The following is a 27492-nucleotide window of genomic DNA, read 5'->3' as shown; positions in this document are numbered from 1 at the left end:
CATCTATTGATATCAAGGCCTGTAACCAAAATAGTACTGACAATCATACTGTATGGCCAAGATAAACCAACAAAGTGTGAAACTTCCTCCTGGTTAGAAAAGAGCCACAAGTTGAAGGAAATGCAGTTGGAATATACTTCCCTGTGTGAAAAGACTACTCAGCCTCACCACCAATGTGAAAAAAGCACCAACTAAATAAAGGTTTGCAAGGTTCTAAAAATGGCACCAGTTGAATACAGGTTTGCAAGGTTCTAAAAATGGCACCAGTTGAATACAGGCTTGCAAGGTTCTAAAAATGGCACCAGTTGAATACAGGCTTGCAAGGTTCTAAAAAAGCACCTTTCCAAGCATGAGTGGAAGTAGCTACTTAAGTACAGATGGGATTCAGTACCAAGCCTTCATTCACAGGGGAGACCACACTTCCCTGACTCTCACCTCTGTGGCTCTTTTAGCTTTTTACTTCTAAGGACTATCTTGGGAGGGCTGGATTTTTGACATAGTGGTTGTACTCCCAAGGTGTTAAAATTGTGGAACATATTTGAAGAAAGCAAATTTTGTAGTAAATTATGCTTCTCCAGTAATACTTAATCAATCACATTATATTTAAATATTTTGCTGTGCTACCTCCAAATCCATCCCTCTTGGAAGGACAGAAAAACATCTTTCCGTCTATACAGTTTATAGACAATGGGAAGCAATTCTTACAGGTTAACTCCCTTTTCTACCCATTATGCGACTACCATCATATCCTTCTAAACCAGTTTTACTTGAGGAAAACTTTAAAGGATGCTCGCATTCTGAGGAAGTGTGGGAGGGATTAGCTATAATGTGATCAGGTAAGAATTACTGGAGAAACATAATTTACAAAATCATTTGCTTTCTCTGGCAAATACATTACTTGACCACATTACATTAGAAGAAACAGAATGGTGGAAACACTGGGCATCCTTCCTCTACCTGTGTCACCCAATAGGTGCATTATTGCTCTGCTAAAAGGATGAATTTTAGTTTATACATGTGTGCGGGAGCTACCTGTGGGATTCCACACTTGGTTATTGTCTCATCATCGAAAGTTTCCCCAGGCAAATCCAGGTAAAGTGGCAAACTCATGTCTAGGTTAAAGGTTACAATTTCATGAATGGGGAGTGGTCACTGTCTGTGCAGCTACCAATAACATAATGAGATCAGTTTTCTCTCCTTAGTGAGGCCATATCATACTGCATGAGCTGTAATCTTCATTGTGTACCTTATCCAGTAAGAGTTCAGAGTACACTGAATTAATAAATCCCTTTAGCCAAACGTTTGTTGGGTTATGTCTTGCTTTCAGCGATAAAAATGGTCTTTAACAGTTGATGTGGATATTGTTCACGCATCTCATGTAACATCTGGGAGTACATATGGGGTCTACAGCTTTGCTTCTCTTGACAGACCAGTCATTTACTGTTGTTTGAGTAAGCTGTTCTTAGGAAGGAACCAGGATGTGTTATTAGAACTGAACCATCAGAATGGAACTGCTTGTAGTTCAGATTTACAGATATCAAATGTAGCTCTCTCACTCTACATGTAGAAATTAGTGCATACATGCCAACCCCTGGTGAGGAAAAAGTGTAATCCAAGTGGACAAAAAGAGTAATCCGAGCAGAAAAAGAGTAATCCACATGTAACATGATAAAAATTAAATGATCATATGTACAAAATGATTTATTTATCCCTCTGGAATTTTAACATCAATTATTGCTTCAAGTTTTCATATATAACACTTTGAGCTTTAAAAAGCAACAGACTCTCATACTGCACTTCAAAACACTTTGTACCAGCTGACACTATGAATGTTTTGCACACCAGTAGAGCACTGAGTGCTGGGTTACAGAGCCTGGATTGAATTCAGTTTTTATTTTTGTTAACAATACTGAATAATCTCTCACAGTCAGCATAAGAATGGTAAAAAATCAATATTCCTTTCATAACATGACAAAGAAGAGGAGATTTATATCTTACAGTTATTGGGTCTTTTAGCACAGAAATAAGATGAAATAATTTAACTCTGTCCACATGAAGTGTTCTCCTTCTAATTTATCAGCAGCCTTTCCTGCAGCATGTGCATCATATGACAGACAACCTGATATGAACAACGATGGAGACATTTTTCAAAATATAGAATGCAACTCCTTTATGAATTCCAGCCATCAGTGATACAGTATCAGCTGAAAACCCCGTACAGTTATGCAAACTTATGTTTATTCAACGCATTATCAAGCAAATAAAACATGTTTTCTCCAGTGGAATCTACTGTTAATTCTGGTAATAAAAGAAGAACACTCTGACTTTGCCCTTTTTGTTATAATAACTACTCCTGTTACTAAGCGGCCCAATTTTCATGGCTTCTGCAATTTTAAGTGAAGTATCTTCTGCTAAACACCTAACAATATTAGATGATTTTGTTCTTGCATATGCATATTTTCTGCAATTTTGGAATCAGGAAACAACCGTTTGAACAAAGGACCAATGTAGTCTTCTACCGCTAGGGGTAGTCCATTTTATATTAAGAACTCAGTAGATAACGCATTGGCATTTATAAAATTCGTGTTCACAATTTAGTTCTGCTGTAAATAAGAAATTACCTTAGTACTGGAGTTAGTAAAATGAGGTAATTCAAGGTTTCTTTGTCTTACCACAATGACCAATACTAAAATCCATTCCACGCAGCCTGCAAATAGCGTGAAGCTGCCCTAGAATGGAACGGTGTATTGTGTAATTCATGTATTCATCTCTGAATCATTTTTTCGTCTTTTCCTAATCCATCTGTGAAATTATTTTAAAATATTTTTCTCTAACACCCGTACTGACTAGAATAAATCTGACAACTTTTTGCACCAAATACCTACAGACGGGTTCTGTACCAGAGATAAATTAGAACAAAGAATCTGCGAGCAAAGATTAAAAATTAGAAAACCAGTTAAAATTCAAATATAAGATTAAATGGATTCTATGTAGGACATCTTTACAACATGGCAGCAAAAGTAAAAACTGGTTTAAACAGGGTATAATGGTAGCCACCTAGTGGGTTGATAGCAGAGTTAACCTCTGTGTGTGTGTGTGTGTATATATGTATTATACAGAGTTAACCTGTATATATACACACACATACATACAAACAAAAAACATTTCTCTATTTTTCATAAAGGGCTAGATTTTGAGGTAGCAGTAAAAGTGATGTATTTGATGAAGAAACATGCGTAATAAGAAATAACAGGAATCAGCATTACCCATGACAATGAATGCACTTCTACAAAGACAATTTTCACAGTCACCATGTACTTACTGCAGCAAAGACGATCTGCATGGTGATTGCTAAATGTATTTCCTGTCCAAAATATCCTAAATTAATTGTACCATGAAGATTCTGATTATAAAACATTACTTTATTCACACACCCTCCCACTTTGATGTACTCTCTACCAATATTAAAAATGAAAACCATCAAGAATAAAATAAAAAAATGCAAAAAAACCATTTCATTTATCAATTTATAATTTCTAACCTGACTGTTATTGGCATCTGAAACCAAATGGAAGCCCTCCATGTAAACAAGTAGAGAAACTACTCAATGTCCTTTTCTTGTTTATAGAACAGTCCATTTCACTAAAAACTTTGTCATCTGCATCCAATATTTGCAATGTATTATTTTACTATTTCTAAAATATTTTTAACAAAAATTGAAGAATTCTTTATTTTAAACATGTGTCAAAAGAGACTCTAGCACCAAAATTTACAGAATTCTCAAGATTATTAAAAACAGTTAACTACATCAAATCTGGTGTTTGAAAACACACTCACCCATGCAAATAAGGTGACTGTGTTACTGATAAAATACCTGTTTGATTTGAAATGCAAACAACCTGAAAGTGTTTGCGGACCATTGGCAACAATCAGGTTAGAAATTATAAATTGATCAATGAAATGACTAAGCTTTGTATATTTTTATATCCCTGATGCTTATTGCTTCTTTTAAAAATCTATGTGGTGGGGTACAAACAAATGGGAGGGTTTCCTAATACTATAGTCAAAATGGCAAACTTAATTGATGGGGATAGATATATGTGTATTCACTTGGAGTGTGCATATATATATATATATATATATATATATATATATATATATATATATATATATATATATACCAAACATGGCAATATTGTGTCAAATTCATTTATAATGATGATATAAATATTTTTGTTACATGAAGTCATGACATGAATAGTCTATATAAACAGCTTCTTTCTTATGATGCACACAATAACCACACAAACAGCCTCTGCCTTATGTTGTACATCATAACCACACAAACAGCCTGCCTTATGCTGTACATCATAACCATACAAACAGCCTCTGCCTTATGCTGTACACAATAACCACACAAACAGCCTCTGTCTTATGCTGTACATCATAACCATACAAACAGCATCTGCCTTATGTTGTACATCATAACCATACAAACAGCCTCTGTCTTACGCTGTACATCATAACCATACAAACAGCATCTGCCTTATGCTGTACATCATAACCATACAAACAGCCTCTGCCTTTGCTGTACATCATAACCATACAAACAGCCTCTGCCTTATGCTGTACATCATAACCACACTAACAGCCTCTGCCTTATGCTGTACATCATAACCACACAAACAGCCTCTGTCTTATGCAGTACATCATAACCACACACACAGCCTGTCTTATGCTCTACATCATAACCACACACACAGCCGCTGCCTCATGATGTACATCATAACCACACAAACAGCCTCTGTCTTATGCTGTACATCATAACCACACACACAGCCTGTCTTATGCAGTACATCATAACCACACACACAGCCTCTCTTATGCAATACATCATAACCACATAAACAGCCTGTCTTATGCAGTACATAACCACACAAACAGCATATGCCTCATGCTGTACATAATAACCACACAAACAGCATATACCTCATGGTGTACATCATAACCATACAAACAGCCTCTGCCTTTGCTGTACATCATAACCACACAAACAGCCTCTGTCTTATGCAGTACATCATAACCACACACACAGCCTCTGTCTTATGTTGTACATCATAACCACACACACAGCCTCTGCCTCATGATGTACATCATAACCACACAAAAAGCCTCTGTCTTATGCAGTACATCATAACCACACAAACAGCATATGCCTTATGCAGTACATCATAACCACACACACAGCCTCTGTCTTATGCTGTACAACATAACCACACACACAGCCTCTGCCTCATGATGTACATCATAACCACACAAACAGCCTCTGTCTTATGCAGTACATCATAACCACACACACAGCATATGCCTTATGCAGTACATCATAACCACACAAACAGCATATGCCTTATGCAGTACATCATAACCATACAAACAGCCTCTGCCTTTGCTGTACATCATAACCACACAAACAGCCTCTGTCTTATGCAGTACATCATAACCACACACACAGCCTCTGTCTTATGTTGTACATCATAACCACACACACAGCCTCTGCCTCATGATGTACATCATAACCACACAAAAAGCCTCTGTCTTATGCAGTACATCATAACCACACAAACAGCATATGCCTTATGCAGTACATCATAACCACACACACAGCATATGCCTTATGCAGTACATCATAACCACACAAACAGCATATGCCTTATGCAGTACATCATAACCATACAAACAGCCTCTGCCTTTGCTGTACATCATAACCACACAAACAGCATATGCCTTATGCAGTACATCATAACCACACACACAGCCTCTGTCTTATGCTGTACATCATAACCACACACACAGCCTCTGCCTCATGATGTACATCATAACCACATAAACAGCCTCTGTCTTATGCAGTACATCATAACCACACAAACAGCATATGCCTTATGCAGTACATCATAACCACACACACAGCATATGCCTTATGCAGTACATCATAACCACACAAACAGCATATGTCTTATGCAGTACATCATAACCACACAAACAGCATATGCCTTATGCAGTACATCATAACCACACACACAGCCGCTGCCTCATGATGTACATCATAACCACACAAACAGCCTCTGTCTTATGCAGTACATCATAACCACACAAACAGCATATGCCTTATGCAGTACATCATAACCACACAAACAGCATATGCCTTATGCAGTACATCATAACCACACAAACAGCATATGTCTTATGCAGTACATCATAACCACACAAACAGCATATGCCTTATGCAGTACATCATAACCACACACACAGCCGCTGCCTCATGATGTACATCATAACCACACACACAGCATATGCCTTATGCAGTACATCATAACCACACACACAGCCTCTGTCTTATGCTGTACAACATAACCACACACACAGCCTCTGCCTCATGATGTACATCATAACCACACAAACAGCCTCTGTCTTATGCAGTACATCATAACCACACACACAGCATATGCCTTATGCAGTACATCATAACCACACAAACAGCATATGCCTTATGCAGTACATCATAACCATACAAACAGCCTCTGCCTTTGCTGTACATCATAACCACACAAACAGCCTCTGTCTTATGCAGTACATCATAACCACACACACAGCCTGTCTTATGTTGTACATCATAACCACACACACAGCCTCTGCCTCATGATGTACATCATAACCACACAAAAAGCCTCTGTCTTATGCAGTACATCATAACCACACAAACAGCATATGCCTTATGCAGTACATCATAACCACACACACAGCATATGCCTTATGCAGTACATCATAACCACACAAACAGCATATGCCTTATGCAGTACATCATAACCATACAAACAGCCTCTGCCTTTGCTGTACATCATAACCACACAAACAGCATATGCCTTATGCAGTACATCATAACCACACACACAGCCTCTGTCTTATGCTGTACATCATAACCACACACACAGCCTCTGCCTCATGATGTACATCATAACCACATAAACAGCCTCTGTCTTATGCAGTACATCATAACCACACAAACAGCATATGCCTTATGCAGTACATCATAACCACACACACAGCATATGCCTTATGCAGTACATCATAACCACACAAACAGCATATGTCTTATGCAGTACATCATAACCACACAAACAGCATATGCCTTATGCAGTACATCATAACCACACACACAGCCGCTGCCTCATGATGTACATCATAACCACACAAACAGCCTCTGTCTTATGCAGTACATCATAACCACACAAACAGCATATGCCTTATGCAGTACATCATAACCACACAAACAGCATATGCCTTATGCAGTACATCATAACCACACAAACAGCATATGTCTTATGCAGTACATCATAACCACACAAACAGCATATGTCTTATGCTGTACAACATAACCACACACACAGCCTCTGTCTTATGCAGTACATCATAACCACACAAACAGCATATGCCTCATGCTGTACATAATAACCACACAAACAGCACATGCCTTATGCAGTACATCATAACCACACACACACAGCCTCTGCCTTATGCTGTACATCATAACCACACAAACAGCCTCTGCTTTACCCAAATTTCTCCTTTGATACTACACACGTTTATCCTTGAGAAATACTTGACAATAATCATTCCAACAGGAATATTAATTTTGTTTAATATAATGTACTCACACCTTTTTTTACTGCCAATTTATATGACAATGGTAAATTATCTTTACCAATGAATACTGTCCTTGATTTGTAACTTTCAGCAAAACAACTACTTATGCCAAATTAGATACAAATATACACAGATACTGAATAAATATTCAGTGAAAAGCAGCTAAAATTAGATTTATCATCTTTGCCAAAAAATATACAACTCCCTCAACAAAGGAATATTAAAACCCACTATATATTCTCAACCTTCCATCACCAAAACATGAATTACTTAATTACCTTTTCAAATACCTGTTCCTGAATCCAGTGTTTGAGTAAAAACATACATATACAAATGGTAATAAAATTATAAAATATTTGTATTAAATGTAAACAAGTCTTTTAAAGGAGTTCAACAACTTAAGATATGCATGTGTGTGTGTGAGAAACAAATACAACCTTCCTGCACATATATTTCATCAATGTGGCCGATAAAAACACACTGCTAATGTAAACTAACAATACTATTTCTAAATTCTAAAGTAACATTGAACATGAACTATAATTTGTCAGTTTTTTATTTGTGTACATGACAAAAGAATATATTTCAGAAAACATTTCTTTTCATGAAAAGTGACATTCTTTTCTTCATATTCTGAAACATAATTATTCTGTGTTCTGGTTATTTAAAATTGACCTATCCAACCAAATGCTGAATTTGACCTTGGCTTCTAGACAAGATATGTTTCCAGGCCTGGTGTAAATTAAACAAAATATGTAAAGAACTAACTGTGTGCTTAAAAAATCATTGTCTAGGTAATTCTCATAATGTTAAATCACATCACAATAAGCACTCACGAACAATGCCTGTCCCCAATAATGAGTATTTGGCTACTAAAAGAGTTAGGTCCATTTATCTATCTTGCAAGCTCTCCACTTTGAAGGTTTGTCCACTCTGACTGTTTGTACCCTCACCCAATATCACTGTACTCAATAAAATACATGTAAGACCTGAGTGTGATTCAACCCATAAAGTCAAGTTGTAACAAGACAACAGGTATGAATCGTGGCAGGTTAAAAAAGCAAATGTCCCTTATGTCCTAGGTAGATTTTAACAGACGCCTCGTTTCCATGAGGTATGCTAGGGTTGAGAATATGGTCTTAAAATGGATAATAATTTGTATACAAATTTTTACCAAAGAGGGGTGTGCAACCATCAAGGCATGTGTGGATATTATGTTGAATACATCATTTCTTTGAGGAAAGTGTTTCTGGGAGAATTTATTTAAATTATATGCATCGTTTATGGACTCACATTATTTGGGGAGGTTTTCACATGGTACATGAAGCATAGGTGTGTACTACTGGTGATGTTACAGCAGTCAACGTCATCTTTTGCATGCTGAGCTTGGTTACTTATATCTGTAAATAGTAAATGTGTAAATGTAAATTAGAAGTGAGGAAGATCGAGAGAGAAATGTGACCATACCATAAAACAATGTCCCAATCGATATGATGCCAATTAATGTCAAACTTCTCGACCAAACAGTGGCCATAAGATAACTCCATTACGTTTCGGAAGAAAATAGTAAATAATAAACTTAATGTAGATCTTCTTAAATTGGACTTCAATCCATGCAGTCCTCCAACACTCATTATAAACTGGACTTCAATCCATGCAGTCCTCCAACACTCATTATAAATTGGACTTCAATCCATGCAGTGCTCCAAAATGCAGCAACAACAGATTGGATGTTTGAGAGGACAGATGGATATGGATAACAACAGGATGAAGTTTGAGAGGACAGATGGATATGGATAACAACAGGATGATGTTTGAGAGGACAGATGGATATGGATAACAACAGGATGATGTTTGAGAGGACAAATAGACATGGATATCAGGTGGGCATATAAATGTATTTTTCTAAAACAAAAATCAGTATCAAATCTTAATACTATTTGCACAGCTTTCAAATACTACACTGCTATCATTCACAAAATGTAAACAAAACAAAGGAAAACAGATGAACCATAGCTTCAATGTCTGGAATTATGCAAAACATTTTCATGACAAGCTAAATAATATTACTCTGCCTCGAATTCTATATAAGCTATTAAATCAAATTCTAAAGTAGGTCAGATTTAAAATAAGAAAAATGTGTTCATAAAACCCGGATGCTCCTGGATAGTACTGGAAAACCAATTATAATGCAAAACTTATGTGTAAGAATGAACCACGGCAACTGACAATAATGATAACTTAACTGCAATAATGGACCAGGGCAACTGAGGAAACTGACAATAATGATAACTTAACTGGAACAATGGACCAGGGCAACTAACGATATTCGGGGCTGATCAAATCCCATAGCCTGACATCTGGGACTCTATATTTTTGAAGAGAAGTATAATTTTCCAAGAGACTAGTCCAGGACTAGGAAATTTCCTATTTTAAAATAAATTAGGTAAGCATATATTTTTTTGTACTTTAATCACTTTATCTGGTCATTCGTGCACTTGGCATATCTAATGCCTGAATCTACATACACCTATTTATTGGCATACATTCATACTGTAATAAGCGGTCAATGATAACTGTTGTACATGAGTGAGTTCTATTACTGCTTGACTGCATATTGGGCTGTGTGACCAAATTATCAGCCAATCAAAACACTTAAAACAAACAAATCCAGCATGATTAATTAGCAGTTGTTTAAATGACTGTTTTTTTTTGTGTTTACTCTCCACTGATACTTGTAAGCAGACCACACTCTGATTTCAATCCACCAAGGCAATGCAATAACATTAATGCTTTTTTCCTATTTTAAAACCAGTTAAGCAAGTTCTAATTTTTATAATTTAACTACTTAATCAACCTGTACCTGGCTAATCATGCCTCCTGGGCATACTAAATTCTTGAATCTACCTCTGTGCATTCACATCCTGTGATACTATAGTAAGTGGTCACTGATAACTCTTGCATGTGTTCAAATTCTGTTGCTGCTTGACTGAATATTGGGCAAAGTAACCAAATTAACAGTCAATCAAAACACTGCAAACAAAACAAAATCCAGTATGATTAAGTAGCAGTGCTTCACACAACCTTGTTATCTTGTGTTTACTTAACAAGTGTGAGGGTGATGTGTATCACCCTTTGATTTCAATCCACTGAATCAATGCAATGAAATTAATGAAAGGCATTTTATCATCAAAAGTGGCTGTTCCTTTATGAACAGACTAAATGACAGAAACTAGTTTTTAAGTTTTTGATTAAAAAAAGAATACATTTTTTTGTTGTTGTGGTGTTGTGTTTGAAGTGAAACAGTTATGCTAAAGGTTCTGCATTTTAAGGACAAAATATGTTATGATCACCTTAGCAGAAGTTGTCAGGTTATCTTTTCTATTCGGATAAAATGAGTTTACCAAATTATTTTCACGAGGAAACCCACAAAGAAAATTCAGATGAAATTGGAAGAATAACATGTAAATCCGCCTCGGAGTCTGAGGTAACTATTCCTCCAAAGAGATATAAGCCAGACTCAGAGTCTGAGGTAACTATTCCTCCAAAGAGATATAAGCCAGACTCAGAGTCTGAGGTAAATATTCCTCCAAAGAGATATAAGTCAGACTCGCAGTCTGAGGTAACTATTCCTCCAAAGAGATATAAGCCAGACTCAGAGTCTGAGGTAAATATTCCTCCAAAGAGATATAAGCCAGACTCGCAGACTGAGGTAACTATTCCTTCAAAGAGACATAAGCCAGACTCTGAGGTAACTATTCCTCCAAAGAGATATAAGCCAAACTCTGTCTAATGGCTAACATCATATATTATATCCATTAAAAGCTGTATTTAAAACTGAGACTGCATCCCATTATGCCTGATTGCTTACATTTTAAGTGTTATTTTTCACGACTTCACCTATGCATGTGTTCATCATACACAAGAAAAAGGATACCCTAAATTTTCTTTACTAAATCAAAGAATGAAATTAAAAATAATTTTCTACCATGGAGAGGAAACAAATTGCAGATAAATATATACAACGTCACACATTTGCAAATATTTACTGGTATATGAATTTGTCTTGCTCTTAGTTGAAGTATCGATGTCCTTTATAAGTTCCACAGCCATACAATAACCAAGGGACTGTTCTCTCATACTGCGAGTGATACAGGCATTCCAATCATCCACACTGGATATCTCACAACCACTGACACTTGTTATGGGGTCTCCAACTGCAAGTCCACGGGGGCCAGATACTGCAGAATTCTGGGTACAAAAGAATATTCAAGTGCGTCTATCATAAAAAATATAAATGTGTCATTCTTGCTGGGAAAGAGTTTAAAATAGAGATTTGCATTATTTAATATGATATAAACATCAGTTTACTCCATTATGAAATACACAGATTTTGTTCAATACACAGATGAGAAATAAGAAGTCTTGGAAATCATACTTTATGACACAGAATATTTTGTTCCAAAGTTTAATGTAAATAAATAAATAAATAAATACAGCAGTTATATCAAACACTGTATCTATGTGTCAGAAAATCTTTCTATATGATTTTACAGTTTAGCATGAAATATTTGTTATTTCTTGAAATATCATATTACTACTTGAAAACAGAAAGAAAAACACTTCTGCACAAAGGCCTGGCTTAGAGATGTATGCACAAATATAACCTGGTCACTGCAATAGGTCAAATGGGGAAAAATAATCAACTGTTTTTAACAGTGAGACAATTAGGTGAAAAGGGGTCAAATGGTCAACTCTATTAAACAATGAGACAAAACAGCTGGCAAGTTGCATTATGTTAAACGGGCTAAAATGGTTTAATTCCATTAACTAATCAGAAAAAAACAGCTGGCAATTTAGATAAGGTCAAATAATAAAAAATGGTCAACTCTATTAAACAATCAGTCAAAATTGCTGGAAACCTAGGATCACTAAATCATAATCCATTTCAAAGTGTTGCTCTCTGAGTCTCTTATAGAAGACATTTTGTTTTCCAATGCAGAAGGATAATTACTCAATAAAAGTCTGAAGAAACTCAACGGAATCTTGATTGTATCTATTATGGTTAAAATAAGATGTTTAACAAAGCACTATAGTGTAACAACATTTTCCAAGCTATTAAGAAAAGAGTAGTGATTCAACTGTTTGCTTTACTGAGGCAAGAACAAAAAAGCTGTCAACAACACAATACCAAACTTGTTTTGGAACAAATATATTGTCAACAACATGACACTTATCTTTTTTTGGAACAAAAATGCTGACAACAACATAATACTTTTGTTGTGAACAAAAATGTTGTCAACAACATGACAGTGACCTTGTTTTTTTGGAACAAAAATGCTGACAACAACATAATACTAATTTGTTGTGAACAAAAATGTTGTCAACAACATGACACTGATCTTTTTTCGGAACAAAAATGCTGACAATAAACAAACTTATTTTGGAACATCCAGGATTTACTCAAACTGGATGTCTTGTATTTAACAAGAACTCTGCATGACATGTGGAGTTCAGGTTTAATATTTGGTCAACATGAAAGTGTCTAAATTTAACTCTCCACAAGAAAGTGTCTAAATTTAACTGTCTTCAGCACTACATGAGAGTGTACATTAATTGCCTACATCACTACATGAAAGTGTCTTATTTAACTGTCCAAAGCACTATATGAAAGTATCTAAATTTAACTGTCCAAAGCACTACATGAAAGTGTAAATTTAACTGACCAAAGCACTACATGAAAGTATCTAAATTTAACTGTCCAAAGCACTACATGAAAGTGTCTAAATTTAACTGTCCAAAGCACTACATGAAAGTATCTAAATTTAACTGTCCAAAGCACATCATGAAAGTGTCTAAATTTAACTGTCCAAAGCACTACATGAGTCTAAATTTTACTGCCTACAACACTATATGAAAGTTTCTAAACGTAATTGTGTACAGCACTACATGAAAGTGTTTCAATTTAACTGTCCACAGAACTACCGTATTTCATGTCATTTTTCGTACCCTTTAATTTTTCGTACACCATCAAGCCATAAAAATAATAATTAATTAATTCTATCATATTTTTTCGTACACAAAATTTAATATTTTTTCGGTCATCCTATTATTTTTCGTACATAAAACAATCTTCTGTGAAGATTTACTTTTGCCAATGTGATAAAAAAATGTACGGCCCTTTAAATTTTACAGCCTAGAATAAGAGATAAAATCATTGTTTTAGTTGCATTTTTATTTTTTATTTATCCATTATTTTTATTTCATTTTGTTAAAACTGAAGACAGGTTCCCATTTCAAACGGATTCAAAAATATACCAAAGTTCGATTTAGGTACATCAAATGACCAGGGTACTGTTTTGCTAAGCAAGTTATGAGTAATGACTAACTTTGGGCATGTTCTTAACTGAGGTACAAGTCGTCAATTCATTTTCAACTGGTTGAGATATTTTGAAGAAGGAGTGTGTCACCAAACATGAATCCAGGCGGGGTAAGTAATAAATGTATGTCAATTTTGCTCATTGATCTTTTACTTTTGCCATCAATACGATGTTATGACTCCAGTGTCTTAATCTATGTAACAAGAAATAGCAAAACAAACAAGTTTTGCATAATTGAAAATAATTTATTTCACAAAATACAGTAGTGAAAGAATTAAATTAACTTACAGCATGGTAAATGAATTCTTGTTTCCTAAAAGTCCTTTTAATTCCAATAATTCCAAGAAATCCGAAAAATGCCCCTTCTGTGTTGAAGTTTCAAAGGTACAGAAAGATTTCCAAAGAAATCACCAATTATAAGTGTGTAGAAAGCCCGTTGCTCAGCTTACTCAGAAAGGGCAACTGTTTTGTTAACTGAGAATCTATTCACACTCATTTTATTGACCTTCGTCTTTTGTATCAGCAAGAAAATATAATGACTGATGTATTTGTTCTGTTGTTGTCATTACAATATATACTGCTATTCATCAACAGCTGGACAGCGTCGTTAATGAGTGCTCTTGATTACGTCAGTTGATGTAACAAAGCAAAGCGTGCATTTGAAAACGAGTTCAGAAGCCATTTGAGTTTATTTATCCAGTAAAAATAATAATATCTCAATACAGGAAGACACGAAGACCACAGACCATTTGGCAATTAATGTTATTGGTTCAATATAGTAATGCAGTAAAAAACTATAAAAACCCAGTTACTTTTAATCATAAATGCAAAAGTCATTGACTCCGTGCAGTGTCATTCATGAGCGCTCTTGATTACGTCAGTCGGTGTAACAAAGCAAAGTGCGCATTTGAAAACGAGTTCAGAAGCCATTTGAGTTTATTTATCCAGTAAAAATAATAATATCTCAATACAGGAAGACACGAAGACCACAGACCATTTGGCAATTAATCTTATTGGCTCAATATAGTAATGCAGTAAAAAAACTATAAAAACCCAGTTACTTTTAATCACAAATGCAAAAGTCATTGACTCCGTGAGTTCGAGTTATATATACCGGTAATTAATATCTTCAAAGATCTTGGTCTGTTCATGCTTGGGCATGTCTTCATTATTAAGTTTCTACAAACCCCTGCCAAAGGGAGAGACTTGTATCCCACCACCGCCAAAAATATATTTATATACACGTTGCTTTGTTGTTCTCTCTCTCTCTCTCTCTCTCTCTCTTAAAATCATCTGCCCTTTTTTCAACTGGCTTCAGAACAAGTATCAGTAAATTAATATTTTTCCTGAGCTAATGGACTTGTCATACACATTTTCAATACACCATGGGTAGCCTCATTTCCCTACGTAGAGCCTCCTTAATTTGATCTGTAGAGGTGAATCTGGTCTTCAATCCAGTATTTACTGGAAAAGACCAAGCTAAAGGTCAAGCGTATTTAATTAGCATGTATATTACCTCTGCATAGCCATGTGGCACAGTGACAATGGATCTCATAATTACAACCAAAATGATTTATTTATTCAGGTTTTAATTGCCAATGGGATATAATAGTGCCCTTGTAGTGTTTACATAAAGAATAACACAACTGACAGGTAACTGAACAATAAAGATTATTTTCTTATTTCTCTCTCTCTATCTCTCTCTCTCTTGAGTTGAGCAGAACGAGACCGATTTTGTACATTAGTTTTGTACCTTAGGTTGTCAAGTGTCGTGTGTTCCAAAGGCCTTGTCAGGTATGATCCCTTTATTTTTCGTACATGGTAATTACCACAAAATGATAATTATTTATTTTACATATAATTTTTCATACATTGAAATTAATAATCATTTTTTCGTGTACGAAAAATAACATGAAATACGGTACATTCAAACACATTTTAGAACATTTTGTAATGAAAGAGTCTAAATTTAACTGTCTACAGCACTAAATGAAAGTGTCTTAATTAACAGCTTACACCACTACATGAAAGTGTCTAAATTTAACTGCCTACATACTACAAGAAAGACTCTAAATTTAAATGTCTACATCACTACAAGAAAGAGTATAAATTTAACTGTCTAAAGCACCACATCAAATGGAAGATCATAACATCACAATGTATTAATCTTTTCTCCAGTTACTTTTATGGATTTTTCTATATATTTTCAGATATAACCCAATCAATATGTGCATTTCAATTTTTGTTGTGTTAGAATTGTATCTAAAAGAATCGTTTGATCAAACTTAAAAATTTCTAATATGTGCTGACCTCTGTTACACTCATTATAACAACTCCACTTCCTGTGGTGTAGAACGGTCCGAGTAGCCAGGGATAGACAAACAGGACTGTGATTCCAAACAGCACAATAATGAAGTTGTGCCACACTCCTGCACAATAGATCCGCAGCTGTCGTAAAGGGGAGATAATCTGCAGGTGTTCTGTCGACAGGTCAACATAAGCCCCTGGGTACAAAAGGAGTAAGAATATCCCAAAGCCATTAACACGCACTTGCTCCCTGGAGAAATAAAATAAACAAACAATGGCTGTAAATAGTGGCTACTTTGCTATCTTACCTAAACTGCAATTAACTTGTATCAGGTCATGTGGTAAAGTGACTTATAAAAGCAAATTCTCTGGATAAAGCAGATTACACTTATGATTTTGTGTTTTGAACACGTATGAAGCCACAAAACAGATAATGAACACATAAATGATCATTCTTACATGACTGGACAGGTTCTGGCTGGTTTGACATTATAAAAAATTATAAAAAGTCTTTCAGTGAAAGCCCATGTTGATACGACCATTCAATCATAAGAAATAGCAACAAGATTTTCAAGATGACTATTGTGGCACCTATATTAGACATAGATTGGCACCATTTTAGATTAGAACCAAAAAGTCATCATAAAAAGATTACTGGTGAAAAATCCATGTCAATATGACATTTTGTTCAGAAGTAGTGATAAAAAGATGACTGCCATGGTGGCCGTTGTTAGTTCTCAGATCAACATCAACAAGATATCATAAGTCTAGAAATGACCATCCATTCTTCTGGAGAAGCATTAACAAGATTTTCAAGATGGCTGCTGCAGTGGCCATACTGGATGTCTGATTTTCATTAATCACCATTGTCACATGGGATGAATGTTTGTGCAAAGTTTCATGGCAATAATCCACGTAGTTTACCTGAAGCCACAATAACAAACTTCTGCTAACTAACTGATGGATGTCAGACAACAAGCCATCACATAAAACTCTTCTGGTCTAAAAAATCTTACCTTGAAATCAAGCTTGTCACAGAATGAATTGTCTTAGTGAGTCATATCAAGTACAACGAGAATCTGTTAATGAGATTAGGAAATTTATGCACACAGAAAACATTATCTAACTCTCGTCATTTTCATAAGAAAGTGACTGATATGTCTCACTTCCTACTAAAATGGGTTATAAAAAACATTCGAGAATTGTTATTATCGGCTCGTACCACTGAAAAGAGAAGTCTAAAAGCAATCAGTTTTACAGGAAAGAAATTTTATGGGCCACTACATATAAGAGGGATACGAGGTTAATCCCGGACTGGACTGACTTTATAATTTGTCAGACCCTGCCCCATAGTAACGTTCATTAGAATGGAAATGAAAATCATTCCACTTAGGTGTGTGATCTGGATTTTTAACTTAGCTTTAACAATTTTCCGTATGTGAGAAAGCTTCTCGTGGGTTGGTGGTTCTTTCCTGGGTTTTCCTGGGATCTTCCTCCACCATTAATACTGGCCACCATGCATAGCCTATCATGTGCTGAAAAATGGCATTAAACCCCACAACAACAACAATACTTTTCCATCATATCACTACAACGTCTGCAGTGTAGCAGTTTAAAGTGATGTCTAGCACTGGGGCATCATGTTCCATCCAGTCATATTATCCTGACGCCTGACAATCAGTCCTAACACAAACCCCTTAATGCTGAGTGCCAAGCAAAGCATCTATTAGTGCCAATTTTAATAAGTCTTTGGTATGACACAGCCAGGGTTTGAACCCATGACCTTCCGCATCTGAGTTTTTGAAACTCACCTATGCCTTTATGTCTGTAAAAGTCCTTAATGCAAAGTCTATGCAGTTACGTGGAATACAGAACTTGAAACTTGTAATTTTAAGGCATTCATTTCTTTAAAAAAAAAATCGCATGTGAGTCACTGCAGTCAGTTTATGGCATGAAATATTTCATTAGAGAAATTTCTTGGTATTTGATCGGTGGATAGCCTTGGTTTAGAATGTGGTATTTGCAGTTCTGACAGGGTTACTCAATTCTGGATCGGGTGTATGAAAATCATGTGTCACATTCACAGGGTATATGAATAGGGTCCATAGTAATGGCATAAATTATAACGAAATGGATGCCTCCATTCTGTTGATTTGATATGTATAAATTGATTATCAAATACATTTTTTTAAATAAAATATTTATAATATTATCAAACATGTTCAAAATAATTTAAGCAAATATACATGTACTATTGTGACATCAAAGTGATATTACATCAATGAAAAGTAACTACAGAAAATAGAAAATATCTGCTTTGTCAATATGGCAAAATGATTTGCATACCATTCAGAAGAGGAAATTTTGAAGAGAATTTAACTTAAGCCATGCCATTTGTTTTTACTTACTGCTACACTGGTCGTGGTGGTATTAAAATTTGATACATTGCCTATGACTTGGTGTACAGGATTTTATCAACTTCTAACACTATATCTACCCGACAGCAGCCACATCATGTCCAGCTCCATGAAGAATCCCACACACACATATATAACACAAAATTACTGTATATCTACCTGACAGCAGCCACAGCATGTCCAGCTTCATGAAGAATCCCACACACTAGAAGGGTCAACATGTAATATGACACCTGACTAGCTGGTAGATTGACACCTGGCATCTGCAGAAACAGACAAAATTTTGAACAACTGAAATAATGAAAAATAGTTGCAGCATGTTGTAAAATATAAAGCAAATATCACATCTTTATTATGTTACTACTGCTGCCCCTTTGCTTTTATTTCATTTTAAAAAAAACATTTTTAATATTCTGGGGAAAAAAGTATTCAAACTCATGTATTTAAATAGTTTTTTCCTTACTTTTTAGAAATTCCTAATCAAAAGTATTATCAACAACACAACGGCAATACAAGCAAACATTCTTAATGCAGTCCACTATAACCCTGCTTCCTCTGCAGACCAGCCACATAAATTGGTTCCTAAAAATTTCATTCTGATTTCTAATTTTAGCTAAACCTTAATATACTGACTGCCTCAATAAAATGGCCAAAATTTTTGATCACAAGTTTTTCATTACTTTACGAAAATGTTCACTATAAACATGCTGACTGAAACTACTGCCATCTGATATTATTGGCAAGGGAGGCAACTTTACTTGTGACATAAATCTGCCAGAGACATTTGCCAATTTTTTAAAAGCCTCTACTGTTTATTGCCAATATTTTGAAAGTTTAGATCATTTCCATAATTAATATTGCTAATAAAAATGTCTTTGGACCCAATGTATATAAATTTTATCATAAAATATAAGACACATTTAAACACTATACCACAGGAGTAAGAACTTGTTGGTCAATGGATTGCCGATTGAAGATAGTGTTGTAAACCATCAATGACAGAATGATCATGGACAGCAGCATAGCGATGAGACCAAACACCACTCCACAGGTGAACCATGTCTTGAGGAAATGTGGTTTCCACTGGGCCAGACGAACAAACGTTCTATTGAAGATTGTGCTATACCACCGAAACTGACAAATGGATACAGAGAAACCAGTTCTGTCCAGCAATTTGATATATGTACGTGATGACCATCTCTGTGTCTGAAAATAATTAATGCATGCATATATAGTGGTCCCCTCAACAAAGAGCATCTCAATATACTGAAGTCTCTCATATTATTGTCATGCACTGTATGCACATAAGAAAATTAAATTTGATTAAAATTTTAAGAAATATTAAACCTGAAATAAAACAGACCCAGTCAGTACACCTATATTTTAAAATTGGTTCTAACTCCACCTACTACATTTTAATATAAGTAATAAATTATTATCTGTTGCTAGTGCATTGCCAGTGTGGTGTTAGGTTGATAGTATCACAGACTAGTATAAAAATAATATACTCACCTCTTCTTATGATTAACTATTGGCCAGAAAGAAATTATGACTTCCCTCTAGTGTGCCAAAGACTAAAGGGAGAAGGAGGAGAAAATAACGTGCAACTACCAAAATGTGGCTTCATAGCAGCCTCCAATGATGAATGAGCTAATAGGCCTATGAGGCTGCAATTGTTTGGATCGCATCGGCTTTAATCTTCATGAATGAACAGCCCCTCTCAATAAGAGAATGATGAGCCCTCAGAATGAGGACAATCCACCTAGAAATATAAGTGAGTCAATATCTTGGCCTGCAGGGCCTCCAAACCGGGGTGACAACTTTTTTCCCATTTACTTTCCTAACTTTCTGCGTCTATCTATTTATTTCTACAGCAAACGGACTATTTGTGGATTGACATCTGAAATATTCAAATGTGTTTGCAGAATTCAATGGGTGATTTACTTTTCCCAACTTGTTGAAAGATTTGGCTATTTCTTCTTTGTAAATGCTCTGTGTGTGATTTGGATTTTTAATGTAGCTTTAAAAAAAAAATCAGTTCAGTCATATCACTATGATGTTGCAGTGTGGCAGTTTATAGTGATGTCTAGCACTGAGGCACCATGGCGCAGACATGTAGGATGATGTCCCACCCAGTCACATTATCCTGACACCAGAACAACTAGTCCTAACACTAACATCTTAATGCTGAGCGGCAAGTGAGGCAGCTGTAAGTACCATTTGTCTTAAGTCTTTGGTATGACTCTGCCAGGGTTTGGTAATGGAAATCATAATTAGTCTTCAGCTGAAAACCCCCCACTCATAAAACTTTCCATTTAGGAGTAGCAATATCAAGAATTTCAAGAAAATTACCATAGTTGCCAAACTGGATTTTAGATTAATACCGTTTTCATTATAATATCGATATGACTGTCCATAAAGAAGAAGTAGCTATAAAATTTTCAAGATACTGAATATCAGATGAGTACAATATTCTTTCTGACCAAGTGACCCACAAAATGATTGGCCTCACAAGGTGTCATGAGAAATTACAAAGGTGGTGTGGCCCTTTGCCCGTGTGACACAAGACAGACCAGTCCTAACACCAACCTCTTAAAGCTGAGTGCAAAGTGAGACAGGTGCTAGTACCATTTTTGTAAGATGCTCTAGCCACTTAGGAGTGTTCTTTCAATGCATCCAAGAACCAAGCCTAAACTGTTTGAAATAAATGGGTGTGTGCAATTCCAAAATGCTTTTTTATCAGTCTCAGGACACAAATTATCCTACTTAATTTCTTGAAAATGAACCAAGTCTAAAACTCTTGATTGCAGCACAAAACATGTTTATAGCTGGAGTTTTAATTAGACCAAAGAATGAAAGCTAATTTAAGTCACATTTGTCAGCAGTCATTTGAGGAAAAAATGTATCTTTTGCAATACTACATGTACTCATTTTCCTGAAATCAAAAACAGATTTCATTAAAATTGTTTCATATGTGTTCATAAACTTATTTCTATAGAACATATCCATGTTTAAGTTATATTAAACTTGATAAATAAAAAAATGTTGTAGGTTCCATAAGAGTTGTTACTCATTGGGCCTTTTCTATTATAAGTGATGCAATGAAGCATTGGCAACATATTTTAAGACTTCTTAGTTACGGTTAAACTTGCCCAAACTTCATATTTCTAACAATTCCACTTACTCTCTTTTTCTCACACAAGTACACAAGAATATAGCATTATATCAGTATTGGATTTTATTTTTCCTTTTCACAGATATTCTGAAATCAGTTTCAGGACAAATAATCCTACTTAATTTATTGAAAATGAACCAAGTCTAAAACTCTTGATTGCTGTACACTAGAGTGAAAGAACTTCAAAGCCCTCAATTTAAAGCCATCCTTTTCGAGTAAATACATGTATTTTGAAAAATCTTGCCAAAACACCATTTCAGTGAAACAAATTTATTTCGAAAGAAACAAACAGTTGAATATAAACACTATTTTATCTCAATGAAAATAATATATATGCAGGGCTCGAAATTAGCGGTAGTCTGCTAGCCAGAGGCTAGCAGATTTCCTGTCAGACTAGTAACTTTCAAATTGTTAATAGTCCAATGGGCTAGTAAGTTTCGTTTATCAATAGTCAGTGTTTGTTTATGCCATTCCTTAATAAAGACTTGACTTAGCAGATGTTCTGTGGAATCAAAGCAGTGGCCATTGTAAACACAGTCATAAAATATTAGCATGAGAAGATGAAGTCAATTTCTGTCGCAGAAAAGTGCGTTTGTATAACAAGAATCCATCCGATGTTGTGCATTTCACTCAACAGCGCAAATTAACAACGGAAGTTTGGTAATTGATCCTAATTAATCTGATAACGAATTAAATAAAAAAATGACGTGGTATCACACTTTATTCACTTGACCACTGTAACAAACTACAAAGCGGTATACCACACAAAAGAACACTGCAAAAACTATTCAAAGAAATTAGTTTGCACGTTTTTTTGTTTAAGGTTCTTGTTCTTGCTCGCTACCCAAACATTCCAACAGATACAAACAGTAAACTACATATTTTACATTTCCATCACCGCTCCGGTGGCCAAGTGGTTAGAGCATCCGCCTCGGATGCGGGAGGTCGTGGGTTCGATCTCCGGCCGAGTCAAACCAGAGACTTAAAAAATGGTACTAACAGCTGCCTCGCTTGGCGTTCAGCATTAAGAGGTTAGTGTTAGGACTGGTCGGCCTGGTGTCAGGATAATGTGACTGCGTGGGACATCATGCTACATGTCTGCGGCATGATGCCCCAGTGCTAGACATCACTATAAACTGCCACATTGCAGACATCGTAGTGATATGACTGAAAAATTGTTAAAGCTACATTAAAAATCAAAATCACATCACATCACATTTCCATCAAAATAATTACCAGAATTAGATCAATTTATTACGATGACGTTATTGACACATCCTTTCTATACAACTACTATTTCTATGATGATAAGAATAGTTTTTAAATTTTTCACTTACAAGAATGAACATATAATTGAATACAAGTGGAGATATCCATGCAGAATGCCGTACATTTGTTAGGAATTAAAATCTCTGAGCATGGGCATTTAAGATTTGAACATTATCCGTCTTATTATTAATTTCAACAATACACTGAGGTTCAATTAATTAGGAACAATTGCCAAACTTACAACTTATGATACCGTAATTGGAGCTGTTAAATACAAAGCGCCAAGTGTCAGATGGCTTTGTTTGATGGGAACACACCATTTCCAAGCTGAAACTAACACTATCTTCTGATGCTAATATTTTATAACAGTGTTTACAATACCCACTGCTTTGATCACACAGAACATCCGCTGAAGTTATGTCTTTCTTAGGGAGAGGCCATTTAATTGTGGGAGGGGGCAAAGACACGTGTTTTGAAATGTGTTTCTTGCTCTGACATTTTTATATAAAGGACACTGCCATTCCTTTTCTTGCTTTAAATAATTCGCGTCAGCTATTCTATAACATTTCGTATTTCAAAACAAGGTACAATTCTCTGCTTATAAAACAGGCAAAATGTGGCATTTGATAGAAGGTGTCCAGTCACCGGAAAAAAAGCAAAAGTTGAATGAGAATGATGAAGAATAATTCTTATGATAGGGAAAAGCATAATGGAAAATTTCTGAAGAAATGGACAAAAGACAGGGAATGGCTGAATTATGACAAGGAAAGGAATGTTATGTGGTGTAACTGGTGTACGCAATTCGCAAAAACAAACACAAAGAAAACATTCAGTTTTGTTGCGAGTTGTTCAAACTTTAAAACTGAATCGGTAAACGTACATGCATGAAAGCTGTGTGACATTGTTTTGTGAACAGGACTAGTAAAGATTTGACAGGACTAGTAAATTTCTCAGTATACTAGTCCTTCTGACTACAAAGAAATTTGTGCTAAATTCGAGCCCTCATATGTATATGAAATAACCTCATGGAAATCATCCTACTAAATCAAATTGTTCATGCACTGACCATTTCCATATGGCTGAAATGACCAATGATTAATGAATTGTTGTTGTCGTTGTTGTAGGGTTTAACGCCATTTTTCAGCACAAGATAGGCTATACATGGCGGCCTGTATAACCCTGGGAAGAACCACCGACCCACGAGAAGCTACTGGCAGGCTTTCTCACATACCAACGTTAGCCGAGGCTGAGACTTGAACTCACGCAGAAAGAGGTGAGATTGCAGTGATCCGTAACGGTGAGTGCTTTAGACCACTCAGGGGCCCTGATTAATGAATTGAGACTTCATACTGCAAATAGTGTTTACTAAAAAATATGAAAAGTACAAGGATAAATTCCAATGGGTTGGCAGCTTAAGAGTTACTATGTATATGATTATTACCTCCTCTTAAAATGTGGATACAAAAACTGAAATTCTTGTACAACTTACTTGGTTTTAAATGGGATGCTTAATGTGATAACCTAGTCCTACAATGTAAGACACATGACCCGATATTTTTGTTCAGGGGAGGTGATAAACAAAAACAACATGTGCTATGTCTTACATAACAGGACTATGTAATAATCATGTATCTGAATGTTTATCAGCCAGGTTCTGTGGTTCCATTTCGTAATTTGCAAATTATATTAAAAGTATAAAATGCAAACCCCTCTTCAAGAAACAATGTGGCAAGAGAAATTTGGCTGCTATAAATAGTTACGTCTCCTGACAATCATACCGCCCAAGCCCCACCTGCCTTTGGGCAAATGGAATTTGGGTCAGTGCAAATGATTTTTTTTTTTTAAGTCACTTACCTTCGGCCTGTGCTTTAACAAAAACAAACAATTCTTTGAGCATTGTTTATAGAAAATTGGCCTGAATTTATGTTCCTATGAATCAAAAACTGTGCCACAAATAACTGTCACAGCCCGCATATCCTACCATACAACTGTAACTGAAAAAAAAAGAATCAATACCTTGAGGAAAGCATCCAGTAGGTATAGCGCTGACCAAAAGCCCAGTATAAGGGCAATCCATGTCGTCCTCAGCATGGCACTAACTGTTTAGGCCCATTGCGCAGCGAACACTAATTATCACGTATGGCTCTCACCAATATTTAAATAGTAAACAGTGTGCAACATGTGTGCCGTTGATCAATGAACATCAGCCAGCCCTTGCAACGAACCGAAAATAAAGATCAATTAGAATGGTGATTTTATCTGCTGTAAATGTAGCTCGTTTCAAATACGTCATCCTTGATAGCGTGTCGTATTCATTCTATGTGGAACAGTGCAATCTTTCGTCAAATTTCATTTGAAAATCAATATATCGGGAAATTTAGATTGGAAATAGTATGCAACTGTACTTGTCATGCCTTCGAAATCCCAAAGTAGAAATCGGTCAACTTTCATCTCGCAGTAAATACACTAATCGTTATTTCATTGGTTAAAATTGGGAAGCCGGAAGTCATTATAGTGCAACTTGGGAAAACTGGACAGTGAAAACTTGCATCAGACACCGACAGCATGACTGCGACTGGCGAAGAAGAACAACCTAAAATCCTCCAACCACATCTTTCCAAACAAGATATATCTTGTCTAGTACGAAAATTTTGATTCCTTGATTTGAATGTTGCTATTATTATCAGTTCAATTGTCGAACATTAACATTGCAGCCTTTTATGAATCGGTAATAAACAGCTGTTTTTGAAAGGGGTGGGGTGTGCGTAGTCCTAAAATGTAACACGTCTACCAGATATGTATGTAGTTTAGATCGACATAAATATCAGGGTAAATGTCTTCTATTGAAGGACTAGGGCGTGCACAAAAATAGTATCGGCTACATTACACCAAAAATTAATCGCACAGTGTAATACGTCGATCCTGGGGTGGGTGGGGGTGGTACTTCATGCTGCTACCATTACACTGTGCCCCGTAGTCCTACATGTAAGATCTTAACGCTGATATTTATGTTCTGGGCGTCAGGGTCTTACTGCCTAACTAACAGCACTGTATAGTGGTTTTGATGTTGACTAACATCATAAGGAAAGTCAAATTTTCAAGAATATCTCACAACTTGCAACTAAAATAACGGCACTTTTCTACAGAGTAAAGTCATAATGTTCTAGTCAGACTTTACATACTCTGATGTCTTTTCTCTATTAAATTCAAATTCTCACAAAAGAAATGACCTGTTTTCAAGTTACATTGGCCTACATTTCAGTTGACTGGAACGTGATGAAAGCCAGGAATGCCAAAATCTGGTTAAGTTGAAATATTATTCTTTAACGAAATGAATAAAAAATATATTATGCTTATTGCAACTGTAAAGGAATGTTCTGTTTTGTGCAAGAAACATCTGCCACATGAACCTGTTTAAACATACTTTGGCATACCTTGACTTTCGTTGCATTGCAACAAATTCAAATGTATGTCAACGGGACATGAAAATGCATCCATTTCTAGTGTCATATTTTCATTTCTTCAGGATAAAGACAGCACAGTAAGTATATTAATTACACATAAATTAGTGGAAGAGTGTCGATATATGCTGCCAAATATCAGATATTCCTGAAACTTTGACTACTCATTCCGATGTCAATGACATCGGAACACGTTATAAAAGGCTGTTATTTAGAAAGTAAGACACAGCACTAAAACAAAACCAACATGTGCTATATCTTGCATTGTAGGACTATGTGCCTCGTAGCTATCTTCCATCCGCCAGTTACGCAGGACACCAGTTTTACAGATAATCTTGTATAGATGGCAGGTACATGAGCTCATTGTAAAAGAAATTAAGAGTGGATCAATGGATAGAGGGCTTGGGTGGACAACCTTTAACAAGAGATGACAATTTGACACTTGTTAGCTGATTTCGAAGATTTAACTAGTGATACGATGGAAGTGGTTGTTAGCATTTGGATATACATGGTTTTCACCATTAAAGGAGATTAAGTTAAGAACAAAATTAAAAAAAGCAGCACTGACCAACATGCACAAATAATAAAGAAATGCATTGTTCATTTAAAGAACAATTTTATGCATTTTTCTTTTAAAGTCATACATCTTTTTGTAGCAGTATTATAGACCAACACATTACATATAAGGCAATACAAAAAGCCAAATAAATCTTTTTAACCAAATAACAGTTAATTTACTGTCTGTCATAAAATATGTACTATCATCAGTTTCATTGTGCTTC

General features: G+C 35.6%; 2 protein-coding genes across 2 annotated transcripts in view; one reads left to right on the top strand and one right to left on the bottom strand.

Annotated features, from left to right (window-relative positions):
• Window positions 1–25692, bottom strand: part of LOC149786086 (membrane-bound transcription factor site-2 protease-like) — a 39586-nt gene extending 13894 nt beyond the window's left edge. The window contains exons 1-6 of the mRNA XM_089976379.1: window positions 25266–25692; window positions 19739–20011; window positions 18965–19068; window positions 16392–16638; window positions 11751–11952; window positions 8995–9101 (exon numbers count right to left, since the gene is read on the bottom strand). Coding sequence (XP_089832505.1) covers window positions 8995–9101; window positions 11751–11952; window positions 16392–16638; window positions 18965–19068; window positions 19739–20011; window positions 25266–25340 — 1008 coding nt within the window. The 5' untranslated portion in view covers window positions 25341–25692. The remainder of the gene's footprint in view (window positions 1–8994; window positions 9102–11750; window positions 11953–16391; window positions 16639–18964; window positions 19069–19738; window positions 20012–25265) is intronic.
• A 61-nt stretch (window positions 25693–25753) lies between these two features.
• LOC149786085 (eukaryotic translation initiation factor 2 subunit 3, Y-linked-like) overlaps window positions 25754–27492 on the top strand; it is a 47649-nt gene continuing 45910 nt past the window's right edge. The window contains exon 1 of the mRNA XM_089976380.1: window positions 25754–25889. Coding sequence (XP_089832506.1) covers window positions 25815–25889 — 75 coding nt within the window. The 5' untranslated portion in view covers window positions 25754–25814. The remainder of the gene's footprint in view (window positions 25890–27492) is intronic.

The sequence above is a fragment of the Sinohyriopsis cumingii genome, chromosome 12 (genome assembly GCF_028554795.1).
Source record: "Sinohyriopsis cumingii isolate HCF-2022 chromosome 12, ASM2855479v2, whole genome shotgun sequence".
Classification (NCBI taxonomy): Eukaryota; Metazoa; Mollusca; class Bivalvia; order Unionida; family Unionidae; genus Sinohyriopsis; species Sinohyriopsis cumingii.
Note: the sequence above shows the minus strand (reverse complement) of the source record. Positions and strands in the feature narration are given on the sequence as shown.